The sequence below is a fragment of the Hippocampus guttulatus genome, chromosome 15 (assembly GCF_054856545.1).
Source record: "Hippocampus guttulatus isolate MCC_2025c chromosome 15, RoL_Hgut_1.0, whole genome shotgun sequence".
Lineage (NCBI taxonomy): Eukaryota > Metazoa > Chordata > Actinopteri > Syngnathiformes > Syngnathidae > Hippocampus > Hippocampus guttulatus.
Window position 1 is genome coordinate 9,536,792 of NC_141275.1, and position 21,015 is coordinate 9,557,806.

The 21,015-nt window shown below is 41.4% G+C and overlaps 2 protein-coding genes across 2 annotated transcripts; one reads left to right on the forward strand and one right to left on the reverse strand.

Moving 5' to 3' along the window:
- Positions 1 to 702: 702 nt before the first annotated feature.
- On the forward strand, positions 703 to 14,125 carry LOC147193756 (forkhead box protein O1-A-like). Its single transcript, XM_086131298.1, has 3 exons — positions 703 to 1,352; positions 10,593 to 10,784; positions 11,457 to 14,125. Exons 1-3 carry the CDS (start codon positions 843 to 845, stop codon positions 12,573 to 12,575), a joined length of 1,821 nt encoding a protein of 606 aa, XP_085987424.1. The 5' UTR covers positions 703 to 842; the 3' UTR covers positions 12,576 to 14,125.
- Positions 14,126 to 17,065: 2,940 nt separating this feature from the next.
- On the reverse strand, positions 17,066 to 20,744 carry LOC147193757 (uncharacterized). The gene is made up of 4 exons (XM_086130229.1): positions 20,560 to 20,744; positions 20,081 to 20,210; positions 18,585 to 18,932; positions 17,066 to 18,465 (listed from the first exon to the last, which is right to left on the reverse strand). Exons 2-4 carry the CDS (start codon positions 20,166 to 20,168, stop codon positions 18,365 to 18,367), a joined length of 537 nt encoding a protein of 178 aa, XP_085986355.1. The 5' UTR covers positions 20,169 to 20,210; positions 20,560 to 20,744; the 3' UTR covers positions 17,066 to 18,364.
- Positions 20,745 to 21,015: the final 271 nt, after the last annotated feature.

The following is a 21,015-nucleotide window of genomic DNA, read 5'->3' on the forward strand; positions in this document are numbered from 1 at the left end:
GGCAACGTGGATAATTGCGGCCCAAATAAGCGTCTCTGTTTATACACCTGGGCCTACATGCAGACAATAATGTTTAGAGTCACGTCTGTTAAAAAAAAACAAAAAAACGTGTGCAATACTGTACAGTGCATTGGTTTTTATTCGCATGTATCACTAGGGGGCGGCACTGGCAAAAGTGACAATTTAAACGAATTCAATATGGACGATACGGCAAAGTATTTAAAGTATCTGATACAGTATTTGACCTTTCACAAGCTATATTGACCAGCAATTAATAACGCCAATCCTTGGCAGTAAATTGGAAATGAAATCCTGTGGGCAATAAATGTAAGCGCTGTTATGAGAGTAATGCCATGCAGACGCATGAATCATAAGTGATGTATAGCCCCCCTAGCCTGTGGAATGTTGTGATGAAAGTTTTACCTTTTCATTCCTATTCATTTTAATTTTTCCGTTTAACTTCCACTCTTTCATTTTATGATTAAAATTGTTTTGTTTGTTAGATTAGTGCACCACTTTTAATAGGATAATTCACAATCAGTTACATTCCCGGAGAACATAATCTTGAGTCCTCACCTCATTTCGCCGAAGAACCCAGATGACCGAGCATGTGACAGGACGTGATGGCATCATCGTACCCTTCGTGTGGGCCGTTCTTGTCACGGAGCGCCACGCTTGAGAAGTTGAAAACCAGTCGGGAGGATGCTGTGGACGTCACATTCGATTTAAAACAACCAATCTTGGCCCAGTTTACCTTGTCTGGATCCCTTAAAGATCTGACATTTATTATCATTCACGTTTATGCTCGAGTGCATGAGTCGGAGACCCGCTTTGACAGTGACATGGCTGAGGCTCCACCGCTCCAAGTAGACCCGGACTTTGAGCCTCTCACCCGGCCGCGTTCTTGCACCTGGCCGCTACCGGAGCTCATCGAACCGGCCAGCTCCGCCACATCTTCCCCGGCTCCATCGGTGCAGCAAGAGCCGTCGGGAAACGGCGAGTTCCCGCGCAACCTGTGCTTGTTGGAGGAGGACCCGGAGCACGAATTGCACGTGCCCCACTCTTCGGGGATGCACCTCCACCAACACCTGCAGCAGCCTCCCCCGCAGCTAGCGCCCCAGCAACAAGTGGGTCCTCCTGGCGCGGCTCCCTTGGGTAGCTCCAGCCAGAGGAAGAGTAACTCGTCCCGTCGCAACGCTTGGGGGAACATGTCGTATGCCGACCTCATCACCAGAGCCATCGAGAGCTCACCCGAGAAGAGACTTACACTGTCTCAGATTTACGACTGGATGGTGAAGAGTGTCCCTTACTTCAAGGATAAAGGGGACAGCAATAGCTCTGCCGGGTGGAAGGTGAGTGCATGACCGCCAAGCAGGGAAGAATCTATTAAATTCATATGAGGTGGTGCATCACACTCATCTTTTCTCTTTCAAACATGTCCTAAAGTGAGATGCAAACAATAAGAGGCATTAGTAAGGTCTTGCCCACTGCACTTGCATATTCACAGGATTTACAGTGCAGTACATTTTACCAAACCATGAGCAGTGCTTATGTACCTTTGAGCAAGGCATCAAACCCTCCAACACCTTTTTAAATTAATTATGCAAGTATTACTTTTTATTTAGCACGTGATATTGGTAATATATACAATAAACAGTACAGTAAATTAATAGATCCTTTATATATTGGCAGAACAGTGAAATAGTGGCGAGCGTATCTCCCTCACAGATCTGCGGTCAGGGTTCCAATCTCAGAGTTTGGGTGTTCTCCCCATGCCTGTGTGGGTTTTCCACGGGTACTCTTGCTTCATACCAGGAAAATACAAGATAGGTTCACTCGAAACTCTAGGGCAGGAGTTACCAAACCTTTTGAAACTGTGAGCTGCTTCTTGCTTATTGTAAATCCGAATAGCGAACCAGTTTCATACGCACTTCTGGGGGAAAAAAATGCAGAAATTGTTTAATTATATTATTTTGAATTAATATACTCATCTATGTGAAGACACTGACCATGTGAATAATTTCTCAGTCATTATCAACAATGATTGAAAGAAGTTTCTATAAATCTACGTTTCCATTTTCAAACTTCTACAACATCCCTAGGATACCACAACGTCTCATCGCTCGCAGGCCATTTTTAGAACAGGGCTGCTGACTACTCATGTGATCCGTGGGGGCTACCTGTTGCTTGTGACCACCATGATTTTGACCTCTGCTCTAAATTGTTCGGTGTGAATGTGATTGTGCCCCCCACTCACAATCAGCCCGGAGAGGCTCCAGCTCACCATAATGACCAGCGCAATATGAAAAGCATGGATATCACACAGTGTCTCAAATTGTCCGACAGCACGGTGAAGAGTGGTTAGCGCATCTGCCTCACAGTTTTGAGGTTCGAACATCAGCTATGACCTGCCTGTAAAGAGTTAAAAAGCAGTATGGTCATTGACCTTGTGATCTTACAGTTGTTGGGAACCATATACACGTACAGGTATATCGATCTATTATTATATTTATGCTTCAAATGAGAAGTGTGTATTTGGTTAAAATCACATATTTAATGCACCTTTCCTGATTTCCCATATAAAATAAAAACATACTTTTAGAGATTGGGAATAGGGATCCTCCCGCCTTACGTAATTCTTGAGTTACATTTGTTGATTGATAGTAATCCTCATATGTATTTTTTTCCTATAGCACAAAGAATCTATTGCCATAAGCTGATTAAAATGCCCCCCCGAATGAGAGAAACCCGTGGTCAACCTTTTTATATTTCAACATTGTCACACATCCTGGAACCCGTCTCATGTCAGGAAATGCCTTTGCTATCAAATATAGTTTCCATTGTTTAACCCCACTGAAAGAAAAAGATCCCGATTTGTTTAAGCAGACATTCACAACGAAATATCGACGCAATAATAAGTAGAAATGCAGAAGCATGCCGTGATCTCTTCATAGCCTCCCGTTGACCAATGCGGGAGTTGACACCAAGAGTTCAATCACCTTTGGTGAGTCGTGTGTCGGACGGAAAGGGGGCTGGCAGGAGGAGATGCCGGGAAGAACGTCAAACATCCTCCATTCCTGAGCTCTGTGCTCACATCCTCGTAGGCCTGCCTTCTAGAGTTTCCTCAGCGGATGCTACAGCTCGGGAAGAAAGAGAGGGATACTCTTTATTGCGTCACTTCCACCTCTCGCCTCACTTTTTACCAAAGTTTTACTTGATCAAAAAAGAACAAACAGATACTCCACTAAAGGGTTTTTGTTTTTAAATTGTACCATTCAGTGCGGATTCATTTGCATGATTCGGCCCCGGTGAAGTTCTTTGGCTAGTTCAAGTCGTGGTCTGGTAATGGCGGCCCTGTTGTTGCAACTTCAGTCTTATAGGGGTGTCAATATTTTGCATCTCACACACAAACATCTCAAAATATGTTTTGTGGAATACATAATTGGATTTATCAAATAGCACCTTTAGATTATTGCCAAGACATTGAGGACATTCCGTGAACACTTTAAGGAGATGAACCGCAGAAAAAAAAATTAAAGTTGTACTGTAAAAAATATATTTCCAATTTGTGGAGAAACTGCCTGAATGAAAAAAATATGGATGCATGTGGAATGATGTTGCATGATACTTAATTACATAAAATAATGTGAAATGGGGAAATTATTGTGAACATGTTGGAAACCGTGAAAGGTTAATTAAATGCGTGGATATTTTGAATTTGAAATGGGAATGATGTTGTGAATCTGTTTTGTTTCAGAATCAGAATCAGAATCAGAATCATCTTTATTGGCCAAGTATGTAGAACACACAAGGAATTTGTCTCCGGTATAACACGCTGCATTAGTATCATCGTAAACAACAAATCATTGAACCATTTTAGAGTAACCAGTAGCAGTATTTGTAGTACAAGAAGAAGTTTGTTGTTTGTGGAAATTTTCATGGTTGAAATGTTACATTTTTCATCGATTGCAATTATTGGCAAGTTGAAAATTGTTCGTAAGATGAACTGAACGCGCTGAATGTTTGGAATTTCAAATAGGGACCATGTGAATCTGATATGTTGAATTTCCCATCGGGAATGAATGTAGAATTTTCGGAATGAGAAAAATAGTACCTTGAAAGATAGAAAATAATGGGCCGAAGACAAACAGGTATAACAATTATTTAATGTCATCCTCATCAAGGAAAAACATTTCAAGCTACAGTATTAATTTCAACTCAACAGCTCTCCACTTATCCACCCTATTGTTGGCACGCTCACTGGGCCTTGGAACTGCTGTTAATGGTTATTTTTACACTTTCCTGTTAAAAAAACACGGCAGTCCCCCCACAATGAACTATGACGCATTTCCTGGCAAGTGGATGGAAAACAGTGCCATGTGTTAACATCCCCGCCCAGCAAAACACAAGGCTCCGGTTTGGAAAAAGAGGAGGAGGAACCTATAACCCAGACGATACATGTTTTGTGAATTTATTTAGACTTGCAGCCGTTTTATTCCATTTAAACATTTCTGAATGTTATGCTTTCCCTAATTTCATTTGCTGATATTTTGATTTAAGAATCCACATGCTTGAGCGTCCCTGAGAGTAATGACAGATAGAGGGCAGTTCGTGCAGAGCTTTGGGTTTGATTCTACAGCTCCGCCTATAAACGACCTGAGGTGGGTGGAGAGAAGGACGAGGGCAATGCCGCTGCCTCTAAAGCTTCCCGTTGGTCTAACTTGGTAGCTCTTTGCTTTCCCTCTCCTACTGTTGCGCTATCTCAAGATGTCTTTGCCACCAGAGAAGGCCCTTCGCTTGAGGGGGAGTTGTTCCCCCTTGGGATGTCTCTGGATCAGAGAATAGCTTCGTGCAAACCAGGCTAACCGCGATGTCAGCACAGCTATTGTTTCCTCAAATAAGGGGGCGGGAACAGTCCTGGGTTCGCAAAAGTGACAGAATTACCAAATAACCTCCGACTTATTCAACACGTCCCGGAACATGTTGAACTGCGTGCGAAGGGGAATCACTTGCTCACGCTCTGCGATTTATTTGGTGTACAGTAGACTTGTAGATTGTCAGCTAGTGAACCCATTAACCAAAGCCAGTCTCAATATGTAGTCTACAGGCCAAACCTTCTCCCTGCTTGTATTTCTTAGACTAAAAAAACCCCCAGGAGATTGTGCGTTTTGAGTCACTTGGATTATTTATTATTATTATTTTTTTAATCACGTGAAAAGAAGATCAGAGAACGTGAAAAACACCCTTGGTTCTTAGTCCCTTCATTTCTGTGCAGTCATTTGAATTGACGACTTCTTGTGGCACATGTGGACAACGGAGGAACTTATGGCACATTTAAAATATATTTTGGAAACTCTTCATGACATCTCGGCTTGTAAAAATACCACTATATAAGCACAAACCACAAGGGTATGTAACCCGGCAAAGCATTCCATTTTTGAAGTTCGTACATTGTAAATGCCGTGCAACTGAGTTGCAACCATGATTTTTACTTGAAGGTGTTCAGACATTTTTGAGTTAAAAAAAAAAAAAAGATTTACCCTCAGATCAAACATATTTGTCTTGATGTTGTTGAAGTTTTTATCTCTGCAACACATTTTTGACTTAGAACATTCTGGGACACGGTGCTGATGTGAAATGAGATAAAAAGTGGCACGTTGAATAACTGTCAGCCAATTATCTTGGGAATCACAAGGTTAAAAGAGGGGATGGCCGCCTGGGAACTTAAGAAACCTGCTGAGAGTTTAAAGTAACCCCATGAAGAAAGGGAGGCTCGGGGCAGGGGCCCTTTTTCTGGCTTGAGGGGAGGTGGGAAGCACTCAGCTGACTCCGACGCCTGCATACAGTTTGCTGTCGGTCGACAGCATGTGTAAGTCTGTGGAATCCTTGGCATGTACGCGACTGCATTGTCCCCTTGCATGCTCAGAACAATAATATCCCTCCCATCCTGCATCGTATGTTCACATAAAGAACCTTGCCGAAAACCCAAATCACAACCTTTAAACACATGAAAAATGTTTTATTTTTTATTATTATTTTTTTAACACCTCACTGTTTTTTATTTATTTATATCGAATAATTAAAAAGCTGTAAAGAAAGAAAAACGTTTGTTTTAACCATTGGTTGACACATTTGTAAAAAAAAAGTGTAATGAGACGAACGTTGAAAACACGTCTGTTGGCGAGCGGCCGTGCATCACAACTAAAAACCAACCAGGACTACTTTGCAGCATTTGTTTCTCAACGTACTGAATTTGACAAAATATCTCGAAAAAGCAAAATGTACCGCGTGGTGACGACAACTGGTGGAGAGTATTACCTATACTTCAGGATAACATCAGGGAGGACAAACAGTTGGTGTGCCTTTTTGGACAGTTTTATGTAAGCCCTTTCGAATGTGACAATGTGAAAGACACATTTTAGAAATCCATTTTTACTGGGCTGTCATGTAAATTGACTCGACCACATATGGCCTACTTATCGCACATATCTCTCATTCTTCTTCTCAGTGCCGTTCTGATGTGGTGGTTGAAGTAGGTCGTCCTGCAGTGTGATTCTCAGTGTTAATGATTTATAGGCACACGGCTGGATGAGATGAGGAGTCCTCCATTTTCATCTGGCCGGTAGTGCGTGCTTAAAAAAAAAAAAAGTCTATATATCTGCTGTGCAACTCAAAACTCAACCCAAGTTTTTTATTTTATTTTTTTTCAACTCCACTTTTTGAGTGACAGAAAATGGCGGAGGGAGGGACCTGCAGTCACTGACAGGAAGTGGTTCATCCCTCTAAATGCCGAGCTCTCTTGTTTTCACTATTTAAGATTTTGTTACTTGTGATAATAGCCAGAAGAGGTTATGGTCCAATGGTAAATTTCATTGCTGATATAATGCATACATTTTAGACCTACATTGAATCTAAAAATAAATTCATCCGTTAATGGTTTTTGGTTTTTTTTCATTGTCTTTGAGCGTAAATTCCTCTCTGTTGTAAATCGGAATCGACAATAGCCTCAAAGCATCTGTATTGGTCGGATTCTACTAATCATTCTAAACTTTCTCTCTTAGGCGACTCCTCTGTCCTATGTCTACTTGGGTCTGGTGCTATATACAGTATGCACAACATCTGTAAAGACCGCATGTGGGTCTAATTTCACTTTGGCTGCACCTGACCCCCGCAGACTGGGCCTTGTTTGTTTGCTCATCCTGGAGCCGTTACTGCAAGCCTCATGCTTGGCTGCACAAGGAGCAGCAGCTGTGTCAATGAGATTGTTTTCAGGTCTAGTGGGAGGGGTCTGAGGCTTTAGATAGATAGACAGATAGATGGGTAGATAGATAGGGCATGTCTGCTGATAATGGTTTGGGTGATTACAGGAGATACGACAGTCGAGTATTTTGCCATACTGCAGTACTGCAAAGGGATTCAGCCGCATATCGCATGTACACTTTGTGCCCCGACATGTGGCATTCTTGGATGCTAACTGAAAATAGCGGCTGCCAGCAGCAAAGAAATGTGTCCCATTTCAGATGGCCTTGCACCAGCTGACCCGAGCTAGGACAAGTGGAACGCACTCACATGCAAATTAAAGCTGTCCTTTCACCCTTTACGGACATGTGGCGGTTGAAAGGAACTATACAATATATTTAGCGATTTCCTGTGGTAACAAACAAAGCGGGACAATTCATTTGAAATGCAATAATAGCTCTCAGTGGTTAACGAGCTGTTGATAAAAGTTCCAAATGGACAGAAGGGATCGGCCCGATTCTTCCTAGTTCCTGGAGAGTGACGTGGGGCGTAGACTCCATTTTATTGTGTGCGGCAGGGGAATGAAAAGCAATTTTCTGTCCAAAATCAGTCAAGTTTTTCAGTTAAATGGCTAACAAGCCAACAAATTAGCTTCCAAACAATACTTCTGGTCTTCATGCTTGGTGCAGGTAAGAACAAACTGAGGTCTTTTTTCATATTATGTGACTACTATTTATTGTATGGGTCACAGCTCAAATTGCTCTGTAGGGCTTGTCGCTAAGATAAGATAAGATAAGAAAACCTTTATTAGTCTCGCAATGGAGAAATTCCCAATTCACAGCAGCAAAGTTATGAAAGGAAGAAGTAGAACAACAAAATATAGGAGCTGCTGGAAAGGCAGCCACTCTCGCGGCGCCATTTTGAAGTCAAAACTCATTTTCAAACCTCCCTATTGTGGCCTTGCAAATGTACCTTGGTGTGTTGGAGTTAATCAATTTGCGAATGGGCCACATTCGGATAACGTGTCGGATATTTAAATGCTATAAAGTGGTTTCAGGGCGAGGGGCCGGAGCTATGCGATATGACGAAAGACGTCAGGCGACCATGAAACATCCAGGCCACCTTAGGTCGGGCTTTCAGGGCACTAATGTGTGTGACGGGGGCACCTCCTGAATTAGCGAGGCTAGGGATGCCTTTTGTTCTCTGCGCGTTGAGGTGAGGTCTGTCTCAGACGAGGATAATCCCAGACTGAGGAGGGAATGCGTCTTCCCGGGGACCGGTCACGCAGTCCGTCATCTATTGTTAGAACTAATCAGAGGGCGTAGATGTTTGCATCTCGCCGGTGATCTTGGCCATGCTTCTACTTGTTGCTTACTTATAGTTTCAGGTCTGTAAGTGAGCCTGCACCACTCAGGTTGAATGGCTTATTTCCTGTTTACATCCATATTGAGGGAGAAAAAAGTCTTGATTTAAATAAACAGAGACAGATTGAACATTGTTTTCATGCCACCTCACTCTCTCCATTTTGCATTCGCAGGATATCCTTCACTGGACCCCTTATTGCATTAAAGTCGGGCCGAGAAGGGAAGTTGAGTCAGAAAGGAGTACATTACAAACGAGTCTCCATTCGACCTGTTTGCATGTCGCCGTCAGGAGCCTCGTTTTCAGTGGGCAGTGAACTCATTGACCCTGGCCACATAGCAACAACATCTCACTCTCGCATGCTCCTCCCCTCTCAACATGCAAACCCTGTAACCTCCACCCTGCTCTCATTTTTCTGCAAAACTTTTCTCTCATCCTCGGATCAAAGTAGACGAACTAGCTGTGGTTGCGTGGCGACAGTCATCCAAATGAATACACTGGCGAGTTTTACAAGAGTTTTTTTTTTGTTTTTGTTGTTTTGTTTTGGGGGTTTTTCTTCACGTGAAGGCATGCGGGAATTTTTCAATTTCACTTTAGCGTTTCCTAATAGAAAGACATCTACTTCAAACTCACCGGCTATTAATCAAACAGCAAACCGCTTTAATTCAGCTATTCAAAAACAAATCAATAAAATACACATAGCCTATCCGTTGTTTTGAATGTGAGCATCATAACATCCCTGCTTGTTCAGCCCTGTCGAATTCTGTGGTTGAGGACATCTGGCACCACCGTACGCGTAACTGCAATGAGCTGCTTTTGTCTCATTGTGGCCATGTAGGGGAACTTCCCCACGCTTATGTTTCGTTCAACATGTTGTTCCCTGGCAGACGTGTATTGTCATATTTGGAAGATTTTGTCCCGAGAGGCCTCAACGGTGCAATACGTCTGCATGGTAGTGTTTTTTAGCACTCTTCTTCCACCCCCCGTTCTGAGATTACGACAGAAGGCGCCGCTGGCTCCCTTTTTAGACCCATATGGTATCATTAGAGAGCAGTTCCGTCACTATATGAGGCTTTAGGTGTACACAAGGGTAACTAAAAGTGGCTGCATACAAAAAAAAAAGTGAGCAATTTGGGTGAACCAAAAGTAATGCAGTCCTCTCTCATTTGAAAAATGCTTTTAAACTGCCCTCACTGTGGCGATTTCAACTCATTGCCTTACTCATGTTGACCCATGAGTAAATTGCTCCTTTTTTATTTATTTATTTTTCTCTGTGTGCTTTTCCACTTTGGTGGAGTACTTTTGCCACCAGCAGATGGGTGGGATTGAGATGTCCTGATAAAACTGCTCTGACATCACGGGAAATATATGATTAGCACCTCCTGTGAAGGTGTGGCGAGTGGGTGGGGGGACAGGGACAGTGACAACCATAATAAATAACTAGACATTGCAAGTCCCTCAGAGACTTGGTGGGAATGCTGTCCAGTGTTACCAAGCCAAGTAAAGAAATTATTTAAAAACGTTACTTGCTCTTAATACAAATCATCACATGATAGCAAATCTCCGGCTACCAACAAGTAGCATAGATGACATTGGAGCAATTGCCTTCTCATTGCTTTTTGTGTCCAAATTTCAAGGTGACAAAGTGCAATATGTTTTCAGTTTTGCTGTTGTAAAAATTGTTTTCCCTGCATTTCCCATCAATGAATAAAGAGTTTACAGAACAGTCATCCTTGTAATGGAACCCAACCTAAAAATATCACAACTTGCTTGCTTTGTAATTTATCATTTCAAGTCTTTTTTTTTTTCCAAGCTTAATGAATGTTTTTGGACAAAAATGATAAGTTTTGTTTTTATAGTGGAGAAGACAGCCAGCATCTGTTATCCGCCCCAATTTTGTACAACGCTGAATACAGACAATAGACCGATGAATGACTACACGAATGGATATACCTGTGACATTCAAATGATTTACCTTCCGACCCTTCCAGAACTCCATCAGACACAACCTTTCGCTGCATAGCCGCTTTGTGCGCATTCAAAATGAGGGAACAGGAAAAAGTTCATGGTGGATGATAAACCCAGAGGGAGGGAAGAATGGCAAGTCGCCTCGGCGCAGAGCTGCCTCAATGGACAACAACAGCAAGTTCGCCAAAAGCCGAGGAAGAGCCTCAAAGAAAAAGGTAGAGCACAATTATGATAGTTGAGATACTTTTCTTCCCTTGTTCAACTTTGCCATTTCTATGATGCATGATGTCACTTACGTACTTTGTCTTGGAAAAATATGACTTTGTTCCTAAATGACAACTTTTCATCATGACAAAATACAGCTTTGTACTTGTAACCATTACCCCACAGGTGTCAAACTCAAGGCCCGGGGGCCAGATCTGGCCCAACACATCGTTTTATGTGGCCCACGAAAGCAATTCAAACATGTCAACTTCTACGATGATTGCTACATTATGTACCAAAATTTCAACTTCTCACATGTAATAAATTAGCGAGATATTGGAAGCATTTTCTTTGTTACCAATCCCCACATTACATGAATTTAAGCAATCGTTGAATGAACCATTATTGCTGACTTCATTATATGTTTTCACAGTCATAATGGCCCTCCAAAGGAAACGGATGCTACAATGTGGCCCACTACTAAAATGAGTTTGACACTCATGCATTACATGATTTTAACTTAATTCTTGTAACATGACATATTTTGTTCTGAAAAAAAAAGTTTATAATGTCAGAGCTTTTTGTCAAAAAATACGCATGTGAGGGATATAAATGTTTGAGAACCCCCAATACACAGTACAGTGTGTGCATTAGTGAGTCGTTTATTTTTTTCACACATCCAGATGGCTCTCCTGGACGGGGCTGAAGCAGGAGCGAGCAGTCCTGGTTCCCAGTATTCCAATTGGTTGGGAAGTCCAAGCTCCCACAGCAACGAGGATTTTGAGTCCTGGAGCTCTTTCAGAACCCGCGCCAGCTCGGACGCCAGCACCCTGAGCGGCCATCGTTCACCTTTCTCCTCCGAGCAGGATGACCTCGGGGAAGGTGAGGGTCACCTTATGTACCCCGGGGGGAGTAAGATTGCCCCTCCCCTCCCCAGCCTGTCTGAAGTGTCTGGATCCATGGGGGGTTCAGAGATGGTCATGGAGAACTTGGCGGATAACATGAATTTGCTGTTCCCGAAAAAACCCCAACTGGGTTCTGACTCCTCTAATGTTGCCATGCTTCAGAGCGGTCCCTATAACAACCCTCAGGCACAACAGGACTTCCGAAAATGCATGTTCCCTCAGGCCAGGATGAATTCAATGTCCCCTGTCCCTCTGCATCCGCTGCGAGAGAACAAGCAGGACTATGACACTTATGAGAACCAATATATCTGTCCGACTGGCCTCCTTAAAGAGCTGATGTCCTCCGAAGCCGACACAAGTCGAAACATGATTCCCTTTAAGGAGTCACCAATTCCTCACATTGGGAGGGGCCATTGTCCAATGCCCACCTACAACAGCCAGAGACAATTGGGGGTACATAATGGCAGCAAAATGATCCATCCCGCTGAGAGCCTGGCGGCCCGTCACGTAAATCCGCAAGCTTTACATAATCAGGCTCCTCCATCCTCGCGGGATTTGAATAGCGGCAACATGATCCCTTTGACCAGTCTGAGCAGTCTTTCGGGGGGCCCTCGTCAAATGTCAAGCTTGAGGACACACATGCAACTATCACGTGGTCACCTGGACTCCACTCGTGAGTTTATGTCTCCCTACCGCAACAGCAGCGGCGGCTACAGGGAGCTTCACCCACACGCTCATCACCAGGAGCGGCTGCCCAGCGATCTGGACAATATGTCCATTGAAAGGTTTGAATGTGACATGGAGTCCGTCCTGCATGACACTCTCATGGATGGCGGGGCGCTGGACTTCAATTTTGATCCTGCAGCCGGGTCTCAAGTGTTCCCCCAGAGGGTGTAGACCACCACACACAGCTGGGTGTCAGGCTCAGGCAAAAATGATTTGTGATTCTCCACAGAGTAGCTTACGTTAAAGTTGTTGTCTTCAGTTGCCATTTTCAGTCCATCATTGCAATACATTTAAATGTCTTTGTTTTGCTCCTCAGTAAATACTGGCGATACGTACTGTATTTTTAATATCAGTGTAGAGTATGTAAGTGCAGTTAAGTGGCAAATTATTCCGAGACTGGCCAAAATCATCTTGTGTTGAAGTGAATTTCTCATTTTGAAATGGGTCACGAGGAAGACATGTTATACTGTGGATTGCTTTTATATATTTTTTAAATGATTCAGTTCCATGATCTTACCAAACTCTTCTGAAGAAAAATGCCCCCAACTTCAATTCTTGCATAATATATTCTAGAGCATTTTGAATAGTGGATATGTTTGACGATTTAGACTTAGATTTAGATTAGGCATAGTTATAAAGCATTTTGCCATTTGTTAGTAAAGACTGAGAAAATTGGATTTGTTGTAACTTTTTTAAATACTTGAACCCCTTTCTGTGGAATACTTGAGCCCAGACACACCCAGACTCTATGTCCAGCGACCCCCCCCCCCCCACATATGGTGAATTTGAGACCTCTGTGTTAACGTATCACATCATTTTCAAACTGTGTGATATTTATTTATTATTGTTATTTTCTGTAGTTCTGACTCTTGACCCTTCTTGTCTAAAGTACAATAATAATGTGTTTGCTTTTTCTGAATGTGGCTTGTATTTGTGTCAAGATGAGAGCCGTATAGGAGGTGTTGCGTTGTACTGTAGTGCATACCTTGAGTTCATAAATGCAGTAATGAGGCAGATGATTGCAAATACATTTCAGGAATTCTTCTGCCATTGTTTTTTTTTTATTTAAATTTCATCTTTTTTTTTGCTGGAATGTGTTTTCATGTAAAATTAAAGGGATGCTTCTTATTTGAATTGAGGGAACATGCACTGTATTTTTTATTTTTTTTAGCTGTACATTTTAGCAGAGAGAGCTGTTGCTGTCTGTAATATTTGTTGTTCATCTCATTCAAAAGAAATGTTAATTCACTGTGCCTACGCACTCGCGCTGTCAGACTGTTGTACGTTCTTAAGTCGTTCATATCCGTTTGTCATGTATATACCCAAATGTTGAACTGTATGTGTGATTGTAACCATTTGTTTTTATATATCTCAATTCAAACTATAGCAGTAAATATATGAAACTTCAATACCTCAAAATATTTTTACCTCTTAAACTTTGAAGGGAATATATTGCCCCTGCTGTCATGTTATTTACTTTGTTGTACATATATTTTTGTTTGAATTGAATATATCTGAAAGCGGTTTCTTATGGATATGTTCAGAATCTTGTCCGCCGAAGTTGTCTTTTGCATATGTTCTTTGTAAGATGATTCTCGCCATTAGTTTCTATAGTAAATATTGTCTGCCACGAGAAAAGCAATAAACTAAAATGTATTGTTTTGTAATATGACATTCATTTGTCTGTTTCATAATATTGAAAGAGACGTACTTGTAATCTAATAAAGTGGAAAACCTTGATCGAAGAAGCCTTTAAAACTGCTTTATCATACAACAGCAATATCTAGGTACATTATTTATAACAAAATGACAAAAGCATGACATTAACATGCAAGTTCTTATTGAGTCTTTAATAGGCCAGGCCCGAGATTTGAATACAAAACCTCAAAACCGCAGGTAGAGGTGTTAACCAAGAAGTCATCAAGTTGCCCCCAGACTACCTGGTGATCAAATATTTTAGGGCATAGCTCATAAGGTCTATTCAAATTTCTAATTGCATGCCTGAATAAATGTATAGTGTACTTTTTTTTAAAAATAAATTGCTGTCTATGTGCACTCACTGGCCACAAAATTAAGTACACTTGTGCAATCAAATTATTTATATGAATGGTACTAATTTTCCAACCCTATTTTAAAGATTCAAAACATCAAAAACCAGTGGTGGGCTGTGCATTTCAACCTTAGGCCTTCAGTGACGTCACATACTATACATTAACACAATATAGGCTCGTCAGGCAGCACTTAATTTCAGGAGTATTTAAAACCATCAAGTATGCATTCACAATTAAGAGCAGGAAACTAAATTTACAGATATTGTCAAAAATAAAAAGAGTTAAAAATACTAAATAAAATACCACCCAAATTACGCTGTGTGATCATAAACAAGTCTGTCCAATAAATTGCACAATGTCGCAGTTTCATATCTAACCACACAATAACAAAACAAACTATTCTTTGAAAATAAAATTAACAGATCATTTGCATTTTGAGAATAGGCTATACAACAGGAAATAACTGAAAATGTTGAGCAGCTGAGATTGAACGAATTTTAGTGCACGAAGCTGACTACAATGCGCCATTATAAGTTGCGGGTGAGCTGATTTATTTGATACATTTTTGTATCTTTGTCATTTTATTTCGTGACCATTAATAATAACGAAATAAAATAACATGAAGAAATGTAAGATAAAATTCATTTACTCACCAATGTAGTGCCTGTTCACTGAGCTGCAGATCTACGCCAGTGTCCCCAAACGTTTTTAAACGCACCGTAGCTTGTAAGTGCCTAGCCGTGCTCTGATGTTTCCTTGCTAACTTGGTAAAACAACTTAAATTGGTAAATCCAGTGGAAGGTCAGTCTTGAAAATTGTGTGGAAATTAGTCCTGAAACCAGATCAGGTCTTCTCCTTCGGCCATTTTGGGTCAAAACGCAGCAACAGCTCCCTCTAGCAGGCGCTAATCCAATCACCGAACGCGCACGTCCAGTGTCGACGGAAGCCCTTCTCGCTGGCCCTGGTACGCAGACTCGTGATCTGATTGGCTATTGCAAACTGACTGTGCCCGTTTATTTATAGCGCACAGGGGCCTGCTTTGAAGGCCCCGAGCAAGTTTAGTTTACCTGACAACACAAGCTATCTGAAATATGATTGGTTAAAAACTCTACCATAATAAATAAGTTATTTATCAAGTGGCTTTCAATGTTATTTAACATTGAAAGCCACTCGACTAAGTGGAAATAATATGACGTAAAGAATACAGAGAATAGTTTTGTTGACATATTTATGAAAATAAAATCACAAATTAAATTTATGTTATTCTCAGAAAAGTAAATTTATTAAATTTACTTTTCTGAGAATGTTTAGGCCATCAGAGAAGGCCTTGCTGGCCCTGACGGAACACAACTGTCAAAAACCGATCTAAGTATGATACAGATTCAGGTCAGACTCAAGTCACAGTCAGACTCATTTTATGGTCACATAAACCTGACATACTGATATGATAATGCATGTTGCTGTCCTTAAATAACTTTGAAGACATAAAGGTTTTATCTGTAGTCTTTTATGTAACTCATGATCAGTTTCTGCTTGGCACGGAATATAAATTCTTATTGCTGGTACAATCACCTCAAATGGCTATCTGGAAAAAAAGTTAATAGTTCAGAGTGACAACAAGTAAGGTGAAAATTTGGTCATTGGCATTTCACTGTAGAGCACCTAAAAAAATTGAATGCCAATCTGTTGCATGCTGACTTCCACGAAGGCCACACAATGTAGGCCTGGCCCCGCAGCAGCTTGTGTACAATTCATTCACCAATTCACCTGCTTGTGGATTTTGGGCGCAGTGAACTTATCCTCTGGTAATTGCCCCCCAAAAATTCACCTACTCACTGTTGCTGCATTCAGGCCAAAGCCAATGTATTGTAAAACAATTTTTGCTTTGGCACCATCTGGTATTTGGTGCTCAGCCACAATATCGAACTGAGGGGTGAGGCTTCATTTAGTCATGCCGCAGCCTAGTGCAATAGTAAAATTACAATTACAAACCTTTTTGAATGGGCGTCAGTTAGTCACAGTTTTTGCTATTTGCGTCATGGGTGGGAGGCGATTCACCATTGTAAGATGAATTCACCGTGATGTGATATAATTTGTACAATCAATGCGATTGGAAAGGTACAGTGTCTAACATAAAATGATTTACACAGCGTGTTTCACATTTAGTAAGGCATACTGTACGCACATTTGTATAGTGTATTTTTATCGGCGTTACATCACGTGTGCTCACCTCACCCACAGTAAACGAAAGCGTGGTCCCAAGTGCAGTACTTTTTTATCTTAATGCCATGACGCCAGCAAGCTTAGTGGTGGTTTTGCCACTCCTAAAATCCACAAGTAATTTCTTAGTAAGTTTTGAAATATAGCAATTAAATCCAGATTGTTTCTGCTCAAGCTGCTGTCAAAACAAAACCGAGGGCTATGAACGCTTTTCAGTATTTTCAGTATGGTATGACCTCAATAAAAATGACTGAATTTAAACCGTCAGCTAACAGCGCCCTCGTTGGGGCAAATAGTGGCAACACAGATCGAACAAAACAGCTGATCCAGCTTTCCTCTGACGCAGTGTGTGTCATCTCGAAATGTGTAAAGACAAAAACAACGTGCGCGTGTGGATTTACACCTTTATTGCTGTAACTTTGTTATAGCAGTTAGTTCATACAGTATTTGGCAACACAGTATAAGACAGTTAAATGATTTTTTTTTATTATCTATATAGTGTTCATGTGAAACAATACTCATAGCGGAGAACCCACCAAAAATAGCAACCATGTTTAAAAAGAATAATGTGATGAATCTTCGAGTGAATTTGAAACATACATTTTCAGTTAATTTTTCAACTTGTGTACTTTTACATATTTTTTTACAATAAGAACAGGGAGAGGACTCCTGATTTTAAACATCACGAGATTGTCAAAGTCTATTTCAGACATTCCATCCAACAATTACTTGTACTGCCTTTGTCTTGGACAAGTGGACTTTACTCTGTTTAGGCTGTTGGGCATATTAGCATCCATAAATTTCTTGAAATGTACTGTATTAATACTGGGAAAAACATCATATTTGCGTTTTAATGCAATTTAAGCGCTACTTGTTGCTAGATAGTTGTGGTACTATATGAGTATATGACAGAGTCACAATGTCTGGTATAGTAGTAAATAACAACTTGGCAAAGGAACACTTCTAAAATAGTCAACCTTTAAAATGAAAGGAAATCTACCTTACTTTGAAAGGCAGCACACCCTCACTCGAAAACGTGTAGATACATTTACTGCATGGGCACTTAATTCGGTGCAGCTAAAAATCCAATGTGCTGTATCAAAATTTCTGAATTTATGGTACAAAGATAATTTAGATCAAAAGCTATTGATGTATTTATTGATTTAACTATATGTCTATTATTTTGGTTTTAATTTGCAGCAGTGTCAAATTGCATCATTCTCAGAGGTATTTGTAACATTTCATAGATTTGCGTTACAGGCATACCAGATAATGTGGCCAGTAAGTGTATATGCTGAAGGTGAATCGATTTGTATACCAGTGCAACAAAAACATGCAAAACATAATGAATGGTATCTATCCACACAGATGAATGTGACTCATTTATAAAAGCAAACCAAATCCTGACCACAAACAAAATGAATGTGGTCTTAAGATATCATATCGGATAATCATGTTCCCTGGGGCAAAACAAAACCCAAAACAAAACAAATTACTGATGTTTCTGAAACAAAAGTAAGATTTAAAACATGTGGCTGACTTAAAAAAAAAAGTGCTGCTCTAAGGCTCCAGAGATGTATTTTTCCATCCTGTTGTGAAATATTCTCAATCAGGACCATCTTAAATTGATTCAACACTTAAGTGAGCCCCAAACCAGATCCCTTGTACCATCAGGGAAAGTTCATGGATTCAGAAGACCCACTGCCACAGGAACTGCAACAGCACCGCTGACAAAAACCACGGTGCGGATTCAAACATCACGCTGATTGCTGAGCAGATTGGTAGATTCCCTGCCAAGAGAGTAGAATGTGACTTGACATATATATATATATATATATATATATACACACACACACATACAGTATATATATTTTTTGCTGGCGGGGGGTGAAACCAAAAGCTGACTCACGGTGATGCACAGCCATGCTGTTCTCTTTCCAGCTCGTGCCTTGGTAAACCCTGCACGTGTACGTGTAAGGCTTCTCATCGCCCATCGGCGCCCAGGTGAGGCGACACAGGTTTGGGGCAAACAGGCTGACGTTGCTCCTCCTGCGGTCCTCCATGGACACATAGATGACAGTGTTGGGGTAGGTGCTGCCCACCAGCCTGCTATCCTGACGATACTCGCAGTAGGGGCCCGGGATCTCGTTGGAATCTGGAAACTCACAGTCCACCCTGACGTTCCTCTCCAAGTAAGTCAGGCATGGAAACATCTGAGGCCCATGCGGAGGGAAAAGAAATGTGTGGAAGGAACTCACTGGAGAGACACAAACAGAAAACGAATCGTTTTATGTGAGCGGAATCTTGCATGCTGAAAATTACAGTCTTACGTAACAGTAATTTCCCGGCAGGACAAAGATCCCGAATGATCTTTCGGTCATTTAGCAGCAATTGAAACACTGACTCTCTTTTTGAGATCCAACACACACAGCAGTATCTTTGTCAGATGGCGCAAATACACTGTGCTGTACTCCTGCCCTGTGGCTATTTTATGGGGCGGTGGCCTCATACATGCTGTTGATGGTGCTGTGGTGAAAATGGGAAAGTGACCTCTTCTGTTCTCTTTGACTTGTGTTTGCCCTGCATGTCGCTATTCAAAGACAAAATGGCAATTTTAATACAGTGCAGTGTATTATTATTTTTTGTATGTCCACTCTCAGGAAAAAAAGGGTACTGTAGGGCTCCATTTTTGTTCTCTAAGGTACCATTTTTAAAGATGTACCCCGTAGGGCTCACAATTGAACCCCTGGCTACAAATAAGTACTGTTTACAGTCAGCAAATGTACAAAAATGCACCTGATGGTCATCGGGACCATCTCTGTACCTTTTTGTTAGCGAATCGGAAGGGTACAAACAAGTGGTTGGTTTATGTGAATGCCCCTCTATGTAATGCAGTTTGAAGAACTAAACAATAAGAGTAGTAATCGAGAAGTAGCAATCTGGGATAGTGATGTTCTTGCACTCTGTACCCTTAAAATGAATTTACAACAGTTCTTGTTATACTTTTCAGCTACTTTTCGGTTACCAGGAAGCATGAGCGGCGCACAATATTGAACTTTCTCTGTCATAAGGTCATGACTCAAAAAAGTAAATTCACTGGCTGGTCATGTTACCCATAGTTGGCTGAATGTGGGTCTTGATGAACTGACGTATCAGGTTGTGAATGAGATGAATTTTGTATTGGGCAAATAGCAATATCATACACCGGATATTTTGAGTTACTGGAGACCACCCAACAAGAATCTTGTCAGATGATCTTTTTTTCTGGATTCTATCCTTCTATCGGATTGTATTCATCTGCCACTACATGTTGGATTTCAGGAATTTTAAATAATAGCATCTTGCTGCATTAACAATTTAGATTGATAACCATGCAGCAAAGACAGTTTAAATAAATTGACTTACTGTGGGTTTGCTGTGTTATTATGATCCTGGAAAAGAGAAGGCATGTTGTGGTGACCAGATAAGGAGCCATTTGTTTGCAGTGAACCATACCGTCCAGCTCACATCTATAACCTTCACAGCACGTTTTCACCTGCAGAGTGAGACATGGGACCTCATGAGAGTTCTGCATGCACACGATGTCTGAATACAGCAGTGAAGACAGCAGAGGCAAAAACAACAACAACAATAACATGCAACATCATCGTGGCCTTGGAAACATCCCCTAGCTTCAAAAATAACGGGTCAATGTAGGCTGCAGATGTGACGACGCCCATGCAGTGACTTTGCACTGCAGCAAACTGCCCAGCTGCATACTCTCATGTCATCTTCAGTGCAGATTTAAACCCCCGCTTCATCCCCGTTGCACTTCTGCAACCAAATAATGTCGGGATATTTCGCAGGATCTCAAAATGTCGAATTGCATGATTTAAGCGTCCTACCTGCTCGTTGGACACAATCCGGCGCTGCTTCCGAGCTGCAGGGTAACAATCCAACGCACCCGCAGACGCGCACACGCACACGCGTTGGCCTCCTTGTACTCGCGTGGGCGAACGGACAATGATTTTCTGACTCTTATGTTTGTATTGATTTTATTTCTATGGATTTGAATTAATTCATGACGTCCCCCAGAGCCCCCGCCCCTCACCCCCAAAAAAAATGCAATTAAAAGAAATACTGTGACTGAACACCCGTGCCGCAGTTCGACACCAGCTTCCGCTGGTGGATAGAGTCCAAAAGAGTGACGACAGTGTCGTCACCCTGACATCTAGTGTCAAGAGTTAGAATGCACAGTCATTTACAACCCATCTTTATTCATATAGCGCTTTTCACAACAGCTGCACTTTACACATTTAAAATAAAATAACAATAATACAACAGATAACATAACGTCATAA

Bases quoted from the DNA above. Each gene is read 5' to 3' on its own strand.
- LOC147193757 (XM_086130229.1), bottom strand. From the start codon at position 20,168: ATGGTTCACTGCAAACAAATGGCTCCTTATCTGGTCACCACAACATGC. The intron at 18,933-20,080 runs GTAAGTCAATTT...GTGTCTCTCCAG, and splicing joins AATAACACAGCAAACCCACA to TGAGTTCCTTCCACACATTT. The intron at 18,466-18,584 runs GTGAGTCAGCTT...CTCTCTTGGCAG, and splicing joins CAGCATGGCTGTGCATCACC to GGAATCTACCAATCTGCTCA.
- LOC147193756 (XM_086131298.1), top strand. From the start codon at position 843: ATGGCTGAGGCTCCACCGCTCCAAGTAGACCCGGACTTTGAGCCTCTC. The intron at 1,353-10,592 runs GTGAGTGCATGA...CGACCCTTCCAG, and splicing joins ATAGCTCTGCCGGGTGGAAG to AACTCCATCAGACACAACCT. The intron at 10,785-11,456 runs GTAGAGCACAAT...TCACACATCCAG, and splicing joins GAAGAGCCTCAAAGAAAAAG to ATGGCTCTCCTGGACGGGGC.